This window comes from Aegilops tauschii, chromosome 4 (assembly GCF_002575655.3).
Source record: "Aegilops tauschii subsp. strangulata cultivar AL8/78 chromosome 4, Aet v6.0, whole genome shotgun sequence".
In the NCBI taxonomy this organism is placed as follows: domain Eukaryota; kingdom Viridiplantae; phylum Streptophyta; class Magnoliopsida; order Poales; family Poaceae; genus Aegilops; species Aegilops tauschii.
The window spans coordinates 6154079-6174881 of NC_053038.3; the positions used below are offsets into that span (position 1 = coordinate 6154079).

Sequence of the window (20803 nt, forward strand, 5' to 3'; positions counted from 1 at the left end):
TGGGAGCACTGGTAATCTGGCTTGTAAGAAAAAAACACCTTTTAATAAGGCATGTACGGTATTTGATAAAGTGCTTAATCTTACGTTGTTCAAGATAAATAAAATAGAAGCTAGCTTTTCTCCTCTTTCCTCCAAAAGGCCAAACCTGGAAAGCCCAAAAAACAGAGACCCTTCACCTTATATATTGAAAAAAAAGAGTACCATGCCTACAAGGCTGGCTGGGGAGCTCCTAATCGGCGCTCTAAGCGCCGGTTGGCCGAAATCACTAGTAGAGGAGCGCTCCCCGCAAAGGTTAGTCGGGGAGCGCTCCTGAGACTTTTTCAGGGCGCTATGCGCGCGACACGTGGCGCGGAGAGGCCCTCCCGTGATTTTCGGTTTTCGGCTTTTCTTTCTGTTTTTTTTTTCACTTTACTTCTTAAACTTTTAGTGCTTTGTAATATAGTTTTGATCTGTTTCCGAGATATGTTTCTCTCTCTAGTGTTTTGTAAATTTCGAGCTTCAATTTTTGTTTTTTGTACCGAGTTCTTTGGATTCCATCTTTGTGTGAAAATTTGCAAGCACCTAGAAAAGTCTTTCCCCTTTTATGCATAAAAAAATTCGGAGTTTTCAAATTTATTTAATATTTCATTTGAATGTAGTGTCCATTTTTTTGAGCGGTTTTGAATGTACTGTTCGTAGGAGAAGAGATGAGCTCGGGGATCAGAGTTGGATTTCCGGTTACTTTCTCCCTCGTTTTTTTGGCCACCATGCAACGAACCTAACCTTTGGATGGCCCCAGATTTTGGACTTCTTTCACACGACCGCCGCTCCTCATCACAGGTCAAAAACAAGCCGCCAAGTGCATCCACCCCGAAGGATCGTCGAGGTCGGGCCATGGCCACGAGACTATCCACGCCATGACTTTGACCACCTACGTTGGATGAAGCACACGTTCTGCTTCCCGGCCGTATAAATGTGCTGGCTCGTCCTCATCATCTCTCCGCAGCGCCAACGCCAGAAACCACCGCGCTCGCCGCAGCTCCAGGCCTCCAACGTCGAGGCGATCGACCGGTCTGACGACCTGTTCTTAAACTTCTTATTCATCGCCATGGCATGGAGGAAGAAGAACGGCGGCGAGTCGTTGTCCCCCGGCGCCTCGCCGTGCCGCGACGACGAGCGGGAGAAGGTCCCGAGAGGGCACGTCCCGATGGTCACCGGCTGCGGCGCGCGCGTGGTGGTGCCGGTGAGGCTGCTCCGGGAGCCATGCATCGCGGAGCTGCTTGACATGGCGGCGCAGCAGTACGGGTACGGCCAGCCGGGCGTGCTGCGTATCCCGTGCGACGCCGGACATTTCCGCCGGGTCGTCGACGGTGCGCTGCACAGAGCCGACTAGGCGCCCGGCGTCAGTAGAGCATGTGTGAAACTGTGAATACATATGCAGCAGCGCCAGTGTAGAGTATAGTTGGATATACGAAGTTGGTTCTTTGATTGATCAGTTCTTTTGTACATGAATGCACGAGGAACGTGAAAGACAAATTTGTGTCAAATTTGAAGTGCTGACTCCACCTGCACAAGAACTACTCTTATATAGTTAGTTTTTCGATTTCAATTGTGTCTAACGAGACACAGAAATCACAACCAAAATCATTAGTTACGCGCGTTTGCTATTCTTTTGAGGCGCAAGGCACGGGCGGTAGCACCGCCGGTCGTAGGTGGTTGGGCCCTAAGAGCATCTACAGCCAGACTTAGCAAATCCGACCCCCTATACACCCGCGGGCGCGCCTGCCGGCCCATGGGGGAAGGTGGCGGGGGAAGGGATTGCCGTATCCATAGAAGGGTAGGGTTAATGGTACTAGGACAGACGGTGAACCAGCGAAGGAGGTCACGACTGGTGAGGCACAAGCGATAGCATAACCGATCGCAGGTTATTGGGGCCTAATGGTCGGCCCATGTCGGAGGTGGTTCTTTGGGGTGAGAGGAGGAGGAAAGGCCCTTTGCCGACGGATCCCGACCGGATGGTACAAAAAAAATGCTGGAACCAAAAAGAAAGAAAGAAAGAAATCAGTTCACTCACAAATAGTCGACACGGTTACAAGTGTCTATCTTTCTGCTTTTTGCCACCATGATATCTCTAAGAAAATGTTTTTTCTCCAGTGGCAAAGTGACAGTGAAAATTAATATTGTTTAGTTTGTGTCATTTGTCATCCAAAAGAGCAAGGTTGGTCAAAGATCCTAAATTAAAAATAAATGTGTCCTTAAATAAATAGTTATTCAAACTTCCTACTAATTAAGAAACGGGTGTAGCAAATCAACAACATAATAAATATGTGGGCTCGAATGATAGCATTCACGTTCAATGGAAACACATGAATTCACACTTTTAGACCAGATTGATGAACGTGAAGCAAATTTTCTTCTGTTTTGAAACTTCCGCTATCGAAGATGGCTCATAGTTAAAATTATAAAGACTTACTTGGTTGGAGAATGCCTCCCAACGTGTCCGATATCATGGGCTTTTTCAAACTGTGTGCCGTGAGCACACCACGGTTGCGGAGTTCCGTGTCTCGCTGCCAAATGTGATTTCCGGGAGGATTTAGTAGGCTGTTTACCAACAGTGCGGAACATTGTACTAGAATGATTAGATTACATTTAGTTGTCACAATGTCCGAATTTGGAATAGAGCGAAATTCTCGGTTAACTTGATGCGTCAGGCTCTCATTTATCGTGATTGTGATATTGCTATCAATATATTTTGGAAGATGAAATTACCTCTAGATTAAAAAAATTCTTGTGATACCCTCGCAAAGGGGTGACCATAATGAGGAATAATCTCGTGAAGCATAACAGGCACATGAGTGCATACTGTTGCTTTTGCCATAAATAAGACAGACATTGATCAAAGTGACCATGTCTCCAATGGAAAGTACATTCCCAATCCAACCAGCCATTCCCTTATCAATCTTTTCCTCAAACATCAGAATACTGATAGAGATATTGCTTTATGGATAGCTTTAGCTTTATGCACCACATTTGAGGTTCTAAAGCTGGGTCCGCATGCGAAGAAGACTTGTCAAGTTGCGTTTATGCCAGTCCAAGTCAAAGAGATGTAAAAGAGCAATGCCTATATAATTATAGAAAAAAAAAGTCTATCCTAAACTCCAAATTGTGGTGTTTGGTCTAACTTCAACGCTGGACAACTATGAAATTGCCCACATTAAACCTTGAAACTTTCTAAATCTGAATAACTGGAATCCTTGCTAATTTGACGGATATAAAACTCTGGTCGATATTCGCTATGGATATCCAGTCTAGTGTATGAGCAGCGTGATGCAACTAACCACACATGTTCGACAGGATGACACAATTTTAGAGTTCAACTAAATTTAATGAAATTTGAGTGGATGTGACATAATTTGGCATTCCAGTAGTGAATACTCATACGAGTTCTTTGTCGACCCAGCTACCATGCGAAAAAATGGAACCAGTTTTCAGTTGGGGAAATAATACAATGGGATAAACATTATCGCAATGTCGCAACTAAAAGCTACAAAGTTTCAAGAAGAATTTGTAAGTGGGATACTAGCTAGTTGTTACAACTTCATAAATAAATAGAGGAATCCATGGAATTTCATAGCAATGGCTTGTTAGCTGGCACACACGGTAGAATTTTTTGACAATCCATGAAAGTACCATACTGTCCCCCCTCCTCCTCCCCCTCCCCCTGCGCTCCCGTCGCCCCCCGAGGCGGCGGAGCACCCCTGGCCTCCTCCCCGTCTTGACTCCCCGCGTCTCCTTCTACCCTTCGCCGCCGCCGGCAGCGGCCTCCGGCGTGCCCGGGTGGCGCCGGCGGCGGCAGATGTTCCTTCCCCGCGCGCCTGGAGGGGGAGTCGGGGCTCCCTCCTGCCCGGTGGACGGCGGTGGGGCCCAGCAGCAGAGCTCTGCGGGCCTCGGGTGCTCTCGATGTGGCGGCGTGGCCGTTGGCTGCGGGGCGGCGCGGTGGGCGGCTGGCCGGCGGCGCCCGCTCGGCCTGGGCCCTTTCGGGTCCCATCTAGGCTGGGGTGGGCCTGTGGGACGGGGCGCGACGGCGCTGCTCCCTGGTGGTGACGCTTGGCGGCCGTGGATACGGTGGTGATGGCTCCGTCAGCCGGCGTGCTGCAGCGTGGCTGCAGGGACTGTCCGGACCCGATGGGGTCCGGCCAGGCCGGTGGTGGCCTGGCAGGTCCCTGTTGCTATGTCCGGTCGGCTCCGCGCGGTGGTGGAGGTGGTTCCCTCCTGTCGGCTGCGTTGCGGTTACCATCGAGTCCGGTGTCCCCTCGTCCTACCTCCAGGTCTCGTGTTGGTGGCCTCGGTGAAATGGTGAAGATGTTGTGGTGTCTGTGGTGGCACAGGCTGGTGGGCGGCATGTTGGGCGGCGCGCTTCCGATTGCCTGGGGTGGCGGTGGTGGTTTCGGGGCGAGAGAAATCTCTGGCGACTCGTTCGCCACCGGCGCGGCTGCGCCCGTGGGCGTTGCCGGACCCTCCTGAGGGGCGTCGGTGATACCCCTTCCCCACTGCCATCCATGTACCGGGGGAAACCCTAGGACTTGTCCGGGCAGCAGCGGCGTCGTCGTCGCATTCCTTCATGTAGGTGTTGCTTGGTACGTGAGGCTTCGGAGTGCTTGGCGGGTGGTGGTACTTCTCCGAAGGGTGCAGCGGATGTCGGCCATCTTCGCTTAGTTGAGCTGCCGGCGTCGACATTTGTTTCTTTTTTCTTTTGAACTCGTTTGTGCTGCGGCCTCAGCAAGCTCGTTGTATCGGTTGGTCGTTGCTTTATAATCTAAAGCGGTGGAGACCCTTTTTCTTAAAGTACCATACTGTGTGCTTCTTCTCTTTAAGACTAGGTGACCCAAGTACCCAACACCCAAGAGTTTGGACTGTGAACCAGGAGATATATCCCAAAATGTCAAAAGAAGACGCCCAATGCAATGGAACTCCGGCTGGTCCACAACCAGGCCATATGAGCCAACCAACATTGTTTTGTACGTTGACCGCACGTGAGGACCCTACTGTGTTTGCATATAAATACGAGGACCTCCGCATCCTTGTCGTCTCACCACAGCACCAACCAAGCAAAAGCAAAAGAAAGAAACCAAACGAACAACCACTGACCTCGATCAAGGCGAGTGCTCGCCATGGCGTCGAGGAAGAAGAGTGGCAGCGAGCCATCAGCGCCGGGCCACAGCGAGAAGGTCCCGAGGGGGCACGTCCCGATGGTCACCAGCTGCGGCGAGCGCGTGGTGGTGCCCGTGAGGCTCCTCGCTGTTCCCTGCATCGCGGAGCTGCTTGACATGGCGGCGCAACGGTACGGGTATGGCCAGCCGGGCGTGCTCCGGGTACCTTGCGATGCGGCGCATTTCCGGCGGGTCCTGGATTGCGCGCTGCGGAGAGCCGGCTAGGCCTAGGCAAGGCGGCGGCGGAACTGGCTAGAATATTTAGAATTTTGCATACACAGTGTAAATGAATATAGATACACCTTTTCCATGCATGCGAGTTTATTAAGATAGAGGAAGATACAACGCCAAAGAAAGGTGTAAACCATGTTGGAATATTAGGCAAGTTCAGGATTAATTCCAGTAAATAATTCATGACTAGAAGAGATACTAGCATGCAATAATCTAGCAAACTAGAAGAATAGCAAGACATGCATAACAGCAGCAAACACGTAACAATAGCTGTAGAAACAGACATGAACAGAGGATGTTGGACGTACTGATCGTTAGCTATTATGGGTGCGACAGTGTTGATGACGATGTTGGCGACGATCTGCTGCTGACGGCGATGAATACGACGATGAGTAGCACCGCCCGACTTGGACGGAAGACGACCCGTGATGACGAATTTGAGCAGTCGCGCACAACGCTTCCCAAAAACCTAATTCGTCCTCTCCCGGTGCAGGATCGCAAAGACGAACGGTTCCGGAGACCTGCTCTCCCACGTGCCGATGCACGCCGGCGTTTGGGATGGAGTAGACTACGATGGCGGCGCAAGTTGTGAGATGAGGCAAAACCCTAGGTGTTTTTTCGGCGTGTCTTTGGCCGCAGCCGGTAGCTGTATATATATTAGGACCAGAGGCGGTATTGTGTCGCGACCACAATCCCAAACCGACTCGGTTTCTAATTCGTATACTTACCGGACAAGAAATCAAAAACTTGTCTGCCAAGACATAAAAATAAAACGGCAAAAGGAAGCTGTGCTCCTGCAAGGAGACGGACCAGATTTCGGCGGACCATTCACGCGCCGCCTCGCCTCGCCACGCCACGCCACGGCCAGGCGAGGCGAGGCGAGCGAGCGCGCGCGCGTGGTTTTCCCTTTCTCTTCTCACACACCACTTAGAGTGGGGGAGAGAACCCACTATATAAAGAGGTCCAACTCTTCTTCAACTTCTGGGGTGGGACTAAACTTAGCACCACCACTTGCCATTTTACACATGGGTTTTGAGATTTCAGAAATTGCTATGGGCCTAGCCCATTAATTCTAACAATCCCCCACCAGATCTCAAATACCCATTTAGAGATTTGCCTTCTCTCACCACTTGTTTAATATACCAGTGTTTCAGCAGAGGCTGTTAAGTTGAACTTCTGCCTAGAACTTTAAGCTACATCCATTCACAACTTGACAATGGACTATGCCTTGAATTGCTAGTTTTGTGTGAACAGGTTTCACTCAAAGTCTTAACCAGTACCTGACCGCCAGTAGGCTACCCCGCGGCTTGGAGCTTATACGTCATACTCCCTGGTTTCTTCGTGAGCTTACTAGAGATCACCCAAATCTCATAGACTGCGACGTTTACAGTCAGAACTCATATAGGTGTGTTCTTTCAAGACTGCTCTGTAGGACAGCATCTTTGCTAATTATAGCCAATAGAACCACATTAAGGCATGTTGCCAACCTGCCTTACAGATCTGAGCCTTGCAGCTATGAGAGTTTTGCATCTTCACTTGGAGACGATCATAAGTTATTACTCTCCTCGGTTAACCAATAGCTTGTTCTTCCCAGATCCTAATTTACGGGATCTCCGATCACAAAGGTTGGGTTACTACTATGGTGTAACATCTATGGGTCTCATACCCATCTCCCTCGATGCAACATCTATCACATTTCGTGATAGTCCCTTTGTAAAGGGATCTGCCAGGTTTTTGTCTGTTTGTATATACGTAACAGTTATTACTCCGGAGTTTCTCAACTTCCTGACAGACTTCAAACGTCTTTTCACGTGTCTTGATGACTTTGCATTATCTTTAGAATTGTTCACTTTAGCGATAACCGTTTGGTTATCACAATTCATAAGAATAGTCGGTACAGGTTTTTCAACAACCGGCAAGTCCATCAAGAGCTCACGCAGCCATTCTGCCTCAACAGTAGCTGTGTCCAAAGCAGTTAATTCTGCTTCCATAGTTGACCTCGTCAATATGGTTTGCTTGCAAGACCTCCATGACACTGCGCCACCACCATGAGTAAATACATACCCACTTGTTGCGTAAAGTACATCAACATCGGAGATCCAATTTGAATCACTATATCCTTCTAGCACAGCAGGATGCCCTGAATAAGTAATTCCGTAACTCATAGTACCTCTCAGATAGCGCAAGACCCTTTCTAGTGCATGCCAATGATCATCACCCGGGTTGGACATGAACCTACTCAGTTTGCTCACAGCAAAAGAGATATCTGGTCTTGTAGCGCTAGCTAAGTACATGAGTGAACCGACAATTTGAGAGTATCTTAATTGATCTCTCGTTTCTTTCTTGTTCTTTCTGAGTGTCACGCTGGGATCATAAGGTGTTGGAGAAGGCTTGCTATCCATAAAACCGAATCGGTTCAAGACCTTCTCAACATAGTGAGATTGCGTTAATGTAATCCCACTCTCATCCTTAATAAGTTTGATGTTTAGAATTACATCGGCTTCTCCCAGATCTTTCATGTCAAAACTTTTTGATAGAAAAGACTTGACCTCATTAATTGCATTAATGTCTGTACCAAAGATCAGTATGTCGTCCACATACAAACATAATATGACACTATTGCCCCCACCATGGCGATAGTAAACACACCTATCAGCCTTGTTAATGACAAATCCTGCAGAAGTCAGAGTTCTTTCAAACTTCTCATGCCATTGCTTAGGTGCCTGTTTCAGACCATACAAAGATTTTAACAACTTGCACACCTTTCTCTCTTCACCCTTTACCACAAACCCGTCAGGCTGATCCATATAGATCTCCTCTTCCAACTCTCCATTGAGAAAAGCTGTCTTTACATCCATTTGATGAATGATAAGACCATAAGAGGCAGCCAAGGTAAGTAACACTCGAATGGTGGTCATTCTAGCAACGGGTGAATAAGTGTCAAAGTAATCTTCGCCTTCTTTCTGAGTGTAGCCCTTGGCCACTAGCCGCGCCTTGTACTTATCAATAGTACCATCAGGCTTTAGCTTCTTTTTGAACACCCACTTACAGCCCACAGGTTTACAACCATATGGTCTATCAGTTAGTTCCCAAGTTCCATTAGAAAGAATTGAGTCCATCTCATTATGAACAACTTCTTTCCAATCATCTACATCCGGAGATGCATATGCTTCTGCAATCGTCTTGGGTGTGTCGTCCACAAGGTATACAATGAAATCATCACCAAAGGATTTTGCAATCCTTTGTCTCTTGTTCCTTCTAGGAACTTCATTGTTATCCTTCTCAAGGACTTCCTCATGTGGTTGTTCGAAATATTCATCAGTTGTACTAGATTCAGGAATTATCTCAGAAGAAAATCTAGCAATGCTATGCATATCTTTCATAGGAAATATGTTCTCAAAAAATGTTGCATCACGAGATTCCATTATATTATCAACATGCATATCAGGTACTTCAGATTTTACCACTAAAAACCTATAAGCAATGCTCCGTTGAGCATACCCTAGAAAGACACAATCCACTGTCTTTGGTCCAAGTTTGCGTTTCTTAGGAATAGGAATATTGACCTTTGCCAAACATCCCCAAGTGCGCAAATAAGAAAGTGATGGTTTTCTCCCAACCCACTCCTCATAAGGGGTTTTCTCCTTATTATTGTTGGGAACTCTATTCAGGACATGACATGAAGTCAATAGAGCCTCCCCCCACCATGCCTTAGATAAACCAGCAGTGTCTAACATGGCATTCACCAAGTCAGTCAATGTGCGGTTTTTCCTCTCGGCCACTCCATTTGATTGAGGTGAATAGGGAGGCGTGCTCTCATGAATAATACCATGTTCCTCACAAAATTCATCAAAAACTTTTGGAAAATACTCTCCACCACGATCGGACCTAAGACGCTTGATCTTTCTCTCTAGTTGATTTTCAACTTCAGCTTTATAGATTTTAAAGTAGTCTAATGCTTCATCTTTAGTTTGCAACAAATAAACATAGCAAAATCTAGTCGCATCATCAATCAAAGTCATGAAATATCTCTTTCCACCTTTTGTCAACACACCATTCATCTCATAAAGATCAGAATGTATGAGTTCTAGAGGTGCCAAGTTTCTCTCCTCGGTAGCCTTATGAGGCTTTCAAGGTTGCTTAGATTGCACACAACTATGGCACTTAGAACCTTTGGCAACTGTGAAGTTCGGAATTAAACTCATGCTGGATAGCCGAGACATTAAACCAAAATTAATATGACATAAACGAGAGTGCCAAATACTTGCATCATCATTAACACTAGCACAAATTTGGTTTATTGACTTATTGCAAAAATCTGAAAGAGAAAAGCGGAACAAGCCTCCGCACTCATAGCCTTTTCCTATAAATTGTCCAAATCTTGACACGATTACTTTATTGGACTCTAAAACTATCTTAAATCCATCTCGACATAGAAGGGAGCCGCTAACTAGATTCTTGTTCATAGTAGGGACATGCTGCACGTTCCTTAGTTGCACGATCTTTCCCGAAGTAAACTTCAGATCCACCGTGCCAATGCCACGAACAGAAGCATGTGACCCATTCCCCATTAGGACGGAAGAATCCCTTGCGACCTGATAAGAAGTAAACAGGGAGATGTCAGCACACACATGAACGTTAGCACCCGAATCAATCCACCACGAAGATGATTGAAATACTGAAAGCACAATAGGTAAATTACCATACCCATCAGTATTGCTAGCGGTCACCATGTTGACAGTCTTGGAGCTTGTTTTCCCTCTGCGGTCTGCACGTTCAGGGCATTCCTTGGAAAAGTGTCCAGGCTTCCCACAGGCGTAGCACTCTAGCTCAGCCTTATTGAACTTCTTCTTCTTGAAGGTAGTAGTCTTGGTAGGCTTGTTGAAAACAGGTTTGTTCTTCCCTTTGTTCTTGTTCTGTGGGTACCTCTGCACCATGTTAGCAGTAGGCTGAACCTCACCTCCTTTTTCAGTAATATCTTTAGCCCGAGCTTTTTCTTCAACATCAAGAGATGCAATCAGATTTTCAACTGATATCTCCTGTCTCTTATGCTTTAGAGTTGTGGCGAAATTCCTCCATGAAGGAGGCAACTTTGCAATCATGCACCCAGCCACGAATTTGTCGGGTAGAACACATTTAAGGAGTTCAAGTTCCTTCACAATGCACTGTATCTCATGAGCTTGTTCAACCACAGAACGGTTATTCACCATCTTGTAGTCATGAAAACTCTCCATGATGTACAGTTCACTGCCTGCATCTGTTGCACCGAATTTTGCATTCAGTGCATCCCACAGAATCTTTCCGTCATTTATGTGCATGTACACATCACACAGATGGTCAGCAAGAACACTCAGAATGCATCCCACAAACATAGTATTGGCTTCCTGGAATTTTCTCCGATCTTTGTCGGTCATTCCCTCTGGAGCACCAACACTAGCGTGGAAAACTTTCAGAGCAGTAAGCCAGAGCGTGGTCTTCACCTGCCACCTCTTAAAGTGCACACCGGTAAACTTATCCGGCCTCAGTGCATCGGCGAATCCAGCCATAGTTAACTCAGGAAATTGCCTATAATTAGGTTTTTGGATTGTTGGAATATTAGGCAAGTTCATGATTAATTCCAGTAAATAATTCATGACTAGAAGAGATACTAGCATGCAATAATCTAGCAAACTAGAAGAACAGCAAGACATGCATAATAGCAGCAAACACATAACAATAGCTTTAGAAACAGACATGAACAGAGGATGTTGGACGTACTGATCGTTAGCTATTATGGGTGCGACAGTGTTGATGACGATGTTGGCGACGATCTGCTGCTGACGGCGATGAATACGACGATGAGTAGCACTGCCCGACTTGGACGAAAGACGACCCGTGATGACGAATTTGAGCAGTCGCACACAACGCTTCCCAAAAACCTAATTCGTCCTCTCCCGGTGCAGGATCGCAAAGACGAACGGTTCCGGAGACCTGCTCTCCCACGTGCCGATGCACGCCGGCGTTTGGGATGGAGTAGACTACGATGGCGGCGCAAGTTGTGAGATGAGGCAAAACCCTAGGTGTTTTTTCGGTGTGTCTTTGGCCGCAGCCGATAGCTGTATATATATTAGGACCAGAGGCGGTATTGTGTCGCGACCACAATCCCAAACCGACTCGGTTTCTAATTCGTATACTTACCGGACAAGAAATCAAAAACTTGTCTGCCAAGACATAAAAATAAAACGGCAAAAGGAAGCTGTGCTCCTGCAAGGAGACGGACCAGATTTCGGCGGACCATTCACGCGCATGTCGCATGTACGCGCCGCCTCGCCTCGCCTCGCCACGGCCAGGCGGCGAGGCGAGGCGAGGCGAGGCGAGCGAGCGCGCGCGTGTGGTTTTCCCTTTCTCTTCTCACACACCACTTAGAGTGGTGGAGAGAACCCACTATATAAAGAGGTCCAACTCTTCTTCAACTTCCGGGGTGGGACTAAACTTAGTACCACCACTTGCCATTTTACACATGGGCTTTGAGATTTCAGAAATTGCTATGGGCCTAGCCCATTAATTCTAACAAACCATACAGACGACACGAACAAGCTAGAAAAAAAACTTAAAATGATATAAGGATCGGTGGATTACCGACCAAGGATCAGTGATCCGTGGCTTGAAGACGACCAAACAAAGTTGACTAGGACAAGAACACTACACAAGACATGACACCGAAAACAATCCACTGCAATAACCAAAAACAGCCAGCTGCAACATCACAACACAACCGAAGAAACAACTACTATAACAACGACATCAACAACTAAGGCACGACATCACGGGGAAGAGACTGCCACCAGCCTTGAGACAACAGTGCTTCCACGAGCCTAGCCACATCATTACCCCGCACAAGCGAGGCTACTAGCCCAACACCACCCGACCGACCGCCACCAAGGCCATAGACGGGGGCATATGGGGAATAAGCATCGACAATATGGGAGCAAGGGGGGTGCACGTGAGCATCAGGGACGAAGCCCACCACGATCAAGAGATGAACAACCAAAGCGCGACCAAAGGCTAAAGATTCACACGGGCATAGACGAGCCTACGCGAGGTGAATGCACCAGATCTATCCAAGGACGACCAAGTTGGATCGAGGATAGACCGCGGGGTAGTAACTACATCAGGGCACTACTAGAATCGCACCCTACGCTGAGTGCCAGAAACACTCGGCAAAGGGCCTAAACACTCGGTAAAGCCTTTGTCGAGAATTGTTCTCGGCAAAGGCCACCCGGCGTACACCTCTCAGGCAAACAGAAATTTGTCGAGAGCCAAAATACGGGCACTCGACAGACTCTTTGTCGAGTGCTGAACAATACACATCGGCAAATAAAGTGACTCACAGATGACAGACGAAAACGGTGGTTGCCACGTGGGATATCTTTGCTGAGAGCCACTCTTGGCAAAGCTAGCGAATAGGAAACTGCCACGTGGCAACCACCTGATAGGCGGGTCCCACACAATATGCCGAGCGGACTCTTTGCCGAGAGCCACCCGCGGCAAAGCTTGCGAATAGGAAACCGCTGGGATGGGGGCACCGCACCCTCCAGCCACATCCTCGAACAAATCAGGGACGATCTGAAGAAAACCTCCGTCGGCACTAGAAATCACACAAGTCGGGGGCACCAAGAAGCATGACTATGAACAGCGACATCAGGGACAATGGTGCCGCATCTGCAGTGGCGTAGCCAGGATTGTGGATTAGGGTGGTCCAATTAATATAAAATGTGTTTACAACACGAATACAACATACTAGCAGAGGCCATGCTATTTAACTAAGGGGGCAATTGCCCCCCGCCCCTCCCGTTTGAACCAATCTATGAAGAATTTATTCATGAGAGGGTTTAGATGGGGACAAAATTATACTTTGCCCTCACCCCCAACCCCAACAAATTTTGTCTAGCTCCAACACTACATACTAGTATATAATTTATTAAAAGAACGCATCGATAAGTTTAAGTTTACAAATCATATTGTGTCTTTGCCTCTCCCCTGATAGATTTTGCCTAACTTTGTTACCGCGCACTTTTATATAATTTATGAGAAGAACATATCAATATGATTAATTTTGCAACAATTCTATGATAAAAAAAGTTTAATGTAGCAATCGTAAGTTCAAATGAAATCACAGTATTTTCCATTCGCACTCACAATTAAACTTATTCAAACCTAGAAGGCAAAATCATGCTTTAAATTGAAGATGGAAATCATACTTTCAAGTATAGAGATGAGAAGTCGGTGGTGTTCCTACCTCGATGGCTTGGCCTGCCATGCGAACATGTTGCTAGACGCCGGCTCATGCTTCGTCTAATGTAGGAAGGTGTTGGACCCTCATGTGCAGATGGTTGTAGCAAGCATCAATTTCCATCAAGTGTATGACCTTAAGGTTTATGGAACCCGTAGGAGCTCTGAATTGCAGCCAATGATCAGTACCTGCACACAAAAATAAAGAACTTGCCTCGGCCCCCAACGAAAGTAGTAAAATTATTGGTCTTACTAGCCTTATTAGTTACAAGGATTAATGCAACTTGTGTTTGAAAGCATTGATTGCAACAAAAGAAATAAAATTTCAGATTACAAGAGAAATAAAAACTACAATGATCGAGGTGGAAAGCAATAGGGATGAATGGATTGGATCCATAGTTTCGCTAGCGGCATCTCTTCAAATAAAGGTAACATGGCATGGTGAACAAATTACAATTGCTTATCAATTAAATTGGAATTTTTATAAGTATAATTATACATGACATAATTACACTTAGGCATCACGTCCGGACTTCCATAGACAGTTAAGACAACAACATATATAGAATGTACAAAGGAAACAAGGGAGCTAGCAATCAAATCGTGCAGTCGTTCATTTTCGGCTTGAGCCTTGAGCATGCGCTACAGTCTGCTAGTTTTGTTTATAGCTATAGTAAAATATAGTTTTTGTACAACTATAGTGAAGTATTGGGCCGATTTACAGAGTGCTCCATAGATCACCTGCCCACCCCGCAACTACGCCAGTGCGTTGGTATCTATAAGGAGCAAAGACAATATAAGGATAACCAAAAATCCATGACACGTAAAGCGTTGGCCCGGTCTTACGACCTTAATGGCGGAAATGACCATGCATATTTTTTCGCGAATACTCAAAGCTTGCATATCTTTTCATTGATAGAAGGAGTAGAATGAGTACATAGAGGTACAACACATGACACGAACGCAGGCAGGCGTGAGCATGGTGCCCGAAGCAGAGAGACAAGGGATGCTCGGCCGAACAAAAGATACATCACAACTAAGCCTACCAAGCCCGAACCACGAGCGACAATGCCGAACCAACAAGAATTCCAACATCACCTGAACCAACACCGGGGACACCGCGAGCAAACTAGATAGCGCCTTCAAGAAGCAAAACGACGTCGAGAGGTCGTCGCCATCCGGTCCGGGGTAACCAGACCTAGGGTTTTCCATGAGCTCGAAGAGGGGCATAGCTGAAAGTCATGGAAGCGCCTCCAAGAAGGAAAGGTCACCCGCGGGCGCCGTCGGTGCCAGCACCGGCAAGCCGAGCAGGGATCTCTCCCTGGCCTGAAGCTGAGCAATCCCATAGCCGTCGTGTCTGGAATCGAAGATGGGGAAGTTCACGTTGGTCGGAACCGCCATGTCAGGAGGGGTTGGCGGGCCTGCACATGCCGTCGGAGGGTGGCACCGCCTCCGAACCCACGAGTGTTGGATCCGGCAAAAGGGGGAGGCTTTGAAGCATATGGGGTGGGGCAGGCGACGAAGTGAGCCACACGGAGGGCATGTGGCGACGACGTCCAACAATGCTGACAAACTAGGACTGGAGAGATGCAAATCCGAGCTGTCGTGGCCTTTGTCGTTGAGACATCGACGAGCCAGGTAAGTTGGAAGGGACGCAGCTACCTGGTGACTGAGGCCGGAGCTGCCCGGCAAAGAACACCGGCAGTGAAGGACACCGGAGAGACACGGGCCTAAGCCGTCGGGGGTCGGAACAGCGCCAGCGAGTGCCCGCCGTGAGGATCTCCATGTCTGCCATAACCACAGATGCGTCCCCACGTCCCCGCGAGAGCAGTCACCGTGATTCGGGGGTGAGGGCCGCCTGAGAACAAGGCCAAAAGCGCCGGAACCGCCGGCCAGCAAGCTCGTGCAGCAGCTGGTGGAGGGCGCGCCGGGTGGGGTCCCGAGATGGAGGAGGAGGCGCACGATGGGTGGTGGCGCCCACAGCGGCCGAGGATGTACGGGGGTGGGGATGGCCGGAGCAGCGCAAGCAGGCCGTCAGGGAGGACCGGATCCGGCGACACCGGACTGATGTGAGGATGCGAGGATGAGCCGGAGCAACTGCGAGAGAGTGGGAGAGAGTGAAGATCGTCCGAAGGGGAGGATAAGGGTCGCTTAGCTATAGTGCGTGTTGTATATACCGCGCTGCTACTAGGTGGAGCCCCCCCCTCATGTATCCGCGATAGGAGCTAATTAGTTGTAGCACAGGTTTTCTTTCCGCGCTGCTACTATGGCCTGCCATGGCAGCTCGGTGGGGACCATTTCGTAGTAGCGCGGGTTATGTGAACCCTCTGTACATGTAACGCATTGTGTTTGCACGTGCTATTACTAATTAGTAGTAGCGCGACCCATATAACCCGCACCACTATTAAGTGGCTGCCTATAGGGGTTTTCCTAGTAGTGAACCATCTAGCCAATTCCACATTTTCTTTAATGCCCTATATTTAGCTTTTTTTCCTCCAAAATTTTGCCCCATTAGTCCATATTTGCTCTAGGGGAGCACTTCTCGGTAAAAATGTGGAATGAATAGTGTCACCGACCCCTCCCCCGACACCTGTGGTGCGTCCCCTTAGCCCCGCCGCCCACTCCATCGTCCCCAACAAACCTTTTTTCTTATATTTTTATCTTGCCCCCTTTTTTAAGTCGTAGCACTAGTACCCAGAAGATAACTAGTTTTTTCTTAATTTTTTGCGGGGTGAAGAGAAAAGGATTGTTTTTTCTCTTGCGGGAGAACTTCCGATCTATTCATCTTTAATCATGATGGCAGAACAAACATTAGAATTTTTTTAAAAATACGTCCAAGTCTCTAGATCACCTATCGACGGTCCGCCTCCCGTCCCGATCGCCTCCGCCTCTCAACCGCCTCCCCTCCCCTCCAGATCCCTCCCGATCCCCTCTGCCTCCCCTCCCACTGTCGCCGGATCCCGGCTGGGCAAAGCTCGTGCGGGGGGATGATGGCGGCCGCGGGGTGTTTGGGATCGTAGTAATTCAAAAAAAAAAAATCCTACGACCACGCAAGATCTATCTAGGAGAAGCATAGCAAAGAGAGGGGAGAGTGTGTCCACGTACCCTCATAGACCGAAAGCGGAAGCGTTTAGTAACGCGGTTGATGTAGTCGAACGTCTTCACGACCCAACCGATCCAAGTACCGAACGTACGGCACCTCCGTGTTCAGCACACGTTCAGCACGATGACGTCCCTCGAGCTCTTGATCCAGTTGAGGACGAGGGAGAGTTTCGTCAGCACGATGGCGTGGCGATGGTGACGATGAAGTTACCGGCGCAGGGCTTCGCCTAAGCACTACGACGATATAACCGAGGTGTGTAACTGTGGAGGGGGGCACCGCACACGACTAAGACAAATCTTGGAGTTCCTTTGGAGTGCCCCCTGCCCACGTATATATAGGAGGGAGGGTGAGAGGCCGCCCCCCTAGGGGCGCGCCAAGAGTATGGAGTCCTACTAGGACTTCCAAGTCCTAGTAGGAATCCATTTCCTTTTCGGAGTAGGAGAGAAGGAAAGAGGGAAAGAGAGAGGGAGTAGGAAAAGGCAAGGGGGCGCCGCCCCCTTCCCCTAGTCCAGTTCAGACCCATGGGGGGGGGGAGCATGCCACCTCCCCTTGGTCTGCCTCCTCTTTTCCCGTGTGGCCCAATAAGGCCCATTACTTCTCCCAGTGAATACCCGTAACTCCCCGGTACTCCGAAAAATACCCGAATCACTCGGAACCTTTCCGATGTCCGAATATAGCCTTCCAATATATGAATATTTACCTCTCGACCATTTCGAGACTCCTCGTCATGTCCGCGATCTCATCCGGGACTCCGAACAAACTTAGGTCATCAAATCACATAACTCATAATACAAATCGTCATCGAACGTTAAGTGTACGGACCTTACGGGTTCGAGAACTATGTAGACATGACCGAGACACATCTCCGGTCAATAACCAATAGTGGAACCAGGATGCTCATATTGGCTCCTACATATTCTATGAAGATCTTTATCGGTCAAACCGCATAACAACATACGTCATTCCCTTTGTCATGTCGTCGGTATCATCATACGTAGTTCAATCTTGTTACCGGCAAGTCTCTTTACTCGTTCCGTAATGCATCATCCCATAACTAACTCATTAGTCACATTGCTTGCAAGGCTTATAGTGATGTGCATTGCCGAGAGGGCCCAGAGATACCTCTCCAATACTCGAAGTGACAAATCCTAATCTTGATCTATGCCAACCCAACAAATACCTTCGAAGACACCTGTAGAGCATCTTTATAATCACCCAGTTACATTATGACGTTTGATAGCACACAAGGTGTTCCTCCGGTATTCGGGAGTTGCATAATCTCATAGTCAGAGGAATATGTATAAGTCATGAAGAAAGCAATAGCAATAAAACTAAACGATCATAATGCTAAGCTAACGGATTGGTCTTGTCCATCATATCATTCTCTAATGATGTGATCCCGTTCATCAAATGACAACACATGTCTATGGCTAGGAAACATAACCATCTTTGATTAACGAGCTAGTCAAGTAGAGGCATACTAGGACACTCTGTTTGTCAATGTATTCACACATGTACTAAGTTTCCGGTTAATACAATTCTAGCATGAATAATAAACATTTATCATGATATAAGGAAATATAAATAACAACTTTATTATTGCCTCTAGGGCATATTTCCTTCAGTCTTCCACTTGCACTAGAGTCAATAATCTAGTTTACATCGTCATGTGATTTAACACCAATAGTTCACATCGCCATGTGACCAACACCCAAAGGGTTACTAGATTCAATAATCTAGTTCACATCGCTATGAGATTAACACCCAAAGAGTACTAAGGTGTGATCATGTTTTGCTTGTGAGAGAAGTTTAGTCAACGGGTCTGCCATATTCAAAGCCGTATGTATTTTGCAAATTTTCTATGTCTACAATGATCTGCATGGAGCTACTCTAGCTAATTGCTCCCACTTTCAATATGTATCCAGATTGAGACTCAGAGTCATCCGGATCGGTGTAAAAGCTTGCATCGACGTAATCCTTTACGACGAACTCTTTATCACCTCCATAACCGAGAAATATTTTCTTAGTCCTCTTAGGTAACTAAGGATAACTTTGACCGCTATCCAGTGATCCATGCCTGGATCACTATCGTATCCTTTTGCCAAACTCATGGTGAGGTACACAATAGGTCCGGTACACAGCATAGCATACTTTATAGAACCTATGACTGAGGCATAGGGAATGACTTTCTATTTTCTGCCGTGGTCGGCTTTTGAGTCTTACTCAACTTCACACCTTGCAACACAGGCAAGAACTCCTTCTTTGACTGTTTCATTTTAAACCACTCCAAAATCTTGTCAAGGTATGTTCTTATTGAAATTTTTTATCAAGCGTCTATCTCTATAGATCTTGATGCTCAATATGTAAGCAGATTCACCGAGGTCTTTCTTTGAAAAACTCCTTTCAAACACTCCTTTATGCTTTCCAGAAAATTCTACATCATTTCCGATCAACAATATGCCATTCACATATACTTATCAAAAAGGCTGTAGTGCTCCCTCTCACTTTCTTGTAAATACAGACTTCTCCAAAAGTCTGTATAAAACCATATGCTTTGATCACACTATCAAAGCGTATATTCCAACTCCGAGAGGCTTGCATCAGTCCATAAATGGATCGCTGGAGTTTGCACACTTTGTTAGTACCCTTAGGATCGACAAAACCTTCTGGTTGCATCATATACAACTCTACGTTAATAAATCCATTAAGGAATGTAGTTTTCTTATCCATTTGCCAGATTTCATAAAATGCAGCAATCGCTAACATGATTCAGACAGACTTAAGCATCGCTACGAGTGAGAAAATCTCATTGCAGTCAACACCTTGAACTTGTCGAAAACCTTTTGCGACAAGTCGAGCTTTGTAGATAGTAACACTACCATCAGTGTCCATCTTCCTCTTGAAGATCCATTTATTCTCTATGGCTTGCCGATCATCGGGCAAGTCAACCAAAGTCCACACTTTGTTCTCATACATGAATCCCATCTCAGATTTTATGGCCTCAAGCCATTGCGCGGAATCTGGGCTCATCATCGCTTCCTCATAGTTCGTAGGTTCATCATGGTCTAGTAATATGACTTTCAGAATAGGATTACCGTACCACTCTAGTGCGTATTCTGCTTGACTTACGAGGTTTGGTAGTAATTTGATCTGAAGTTTCATGATCATCATCATTAGCTTCCCCACTAATTGGTGTAGGAATCACTGGAACTGATTTCTGTGATGAACTACTTTCCAATTCGGGAGAAGGTACAATTACCTCATCAAGTTTTACTTTCCTCCCACTCACTTCTTTCGAGAGAAACTCCTTCTCTAGAAAGGATCCATTCTTAGCAACGGATATCTTGTCTTCGGATCTGTGATAGAAGGTGTACCCAACAGTCACCTTTGGGTATCCTATGAAGACGCATTTCTCTGATTTGGGTTCGAGCTTATCAGGCTGAAGCTTTTTCACATAAGCATCGCAACCCCAAACTTTTAGAAAAGACAGTTTAGGTTTCTTGCCAAACCACAGTTCATACGGTGTCGTCTCAACGGATTTAGATGGTGCCCTATTTAACGTGAACGCAGCTGTCTCTAATGCATAACCCCAAAACTATAGTGGTAAATTGATAAGAGACATCATAGATCGCACCATATCCAATAAAGTACGGTTACGATGTTCGGATACAACATTACGCTGTGGTGTTCCAGGTGGCGTGAGTTGTGAAACTATTCCACATTGTTTCAAATGAAGACCAAACTCGTAACTCAAATATTCGCCTCCGTGATCAGATCGTAGAAACTTTATTTTCTTGTACGATGATTTTCTACTTCACTCTGAAATTCTTTGAACTTTTCAAATGTTTCAGACTTATATTTCATTAAGTAGATATATACCCATATCTGCTCGAATCATCTGTGAAGGTCAGAAAATAACGATACCCCCGTGGGAAACCTCAGATCTGGAGGAGGCTACTATTGACGGCGGTGCCCGTGGGCGTCGTAGCCCTCGTTGGAGGCGTTGAGG

General features: G+C 47.0%; 1 protein-coding gene across 1 annotated transcript; it reads left to right on the forward strand.

The window, feature by feature from the left end:
• Nucleotides 1-449: 449 nt before the first annotated feature.
• Nucleotides 450-1573, forward strand: LOC109767253 (auxin-responsive protein SAUR41-like). The gene has a single exon (XM_020326017.3). The coding sequence runs from the start codon at nucleotides 953-955 to the stop codon at nucleotides 1370-1372; it is 420 nt and encodes a 139-aa protein (XP_020181606.2). The 5' UTR covers nucleotides 450-952; the 3' UTR covers nucleotides 1373-1573.
• Nucleotides 1574-20803: the final 19230 nt, after the last annotated feature.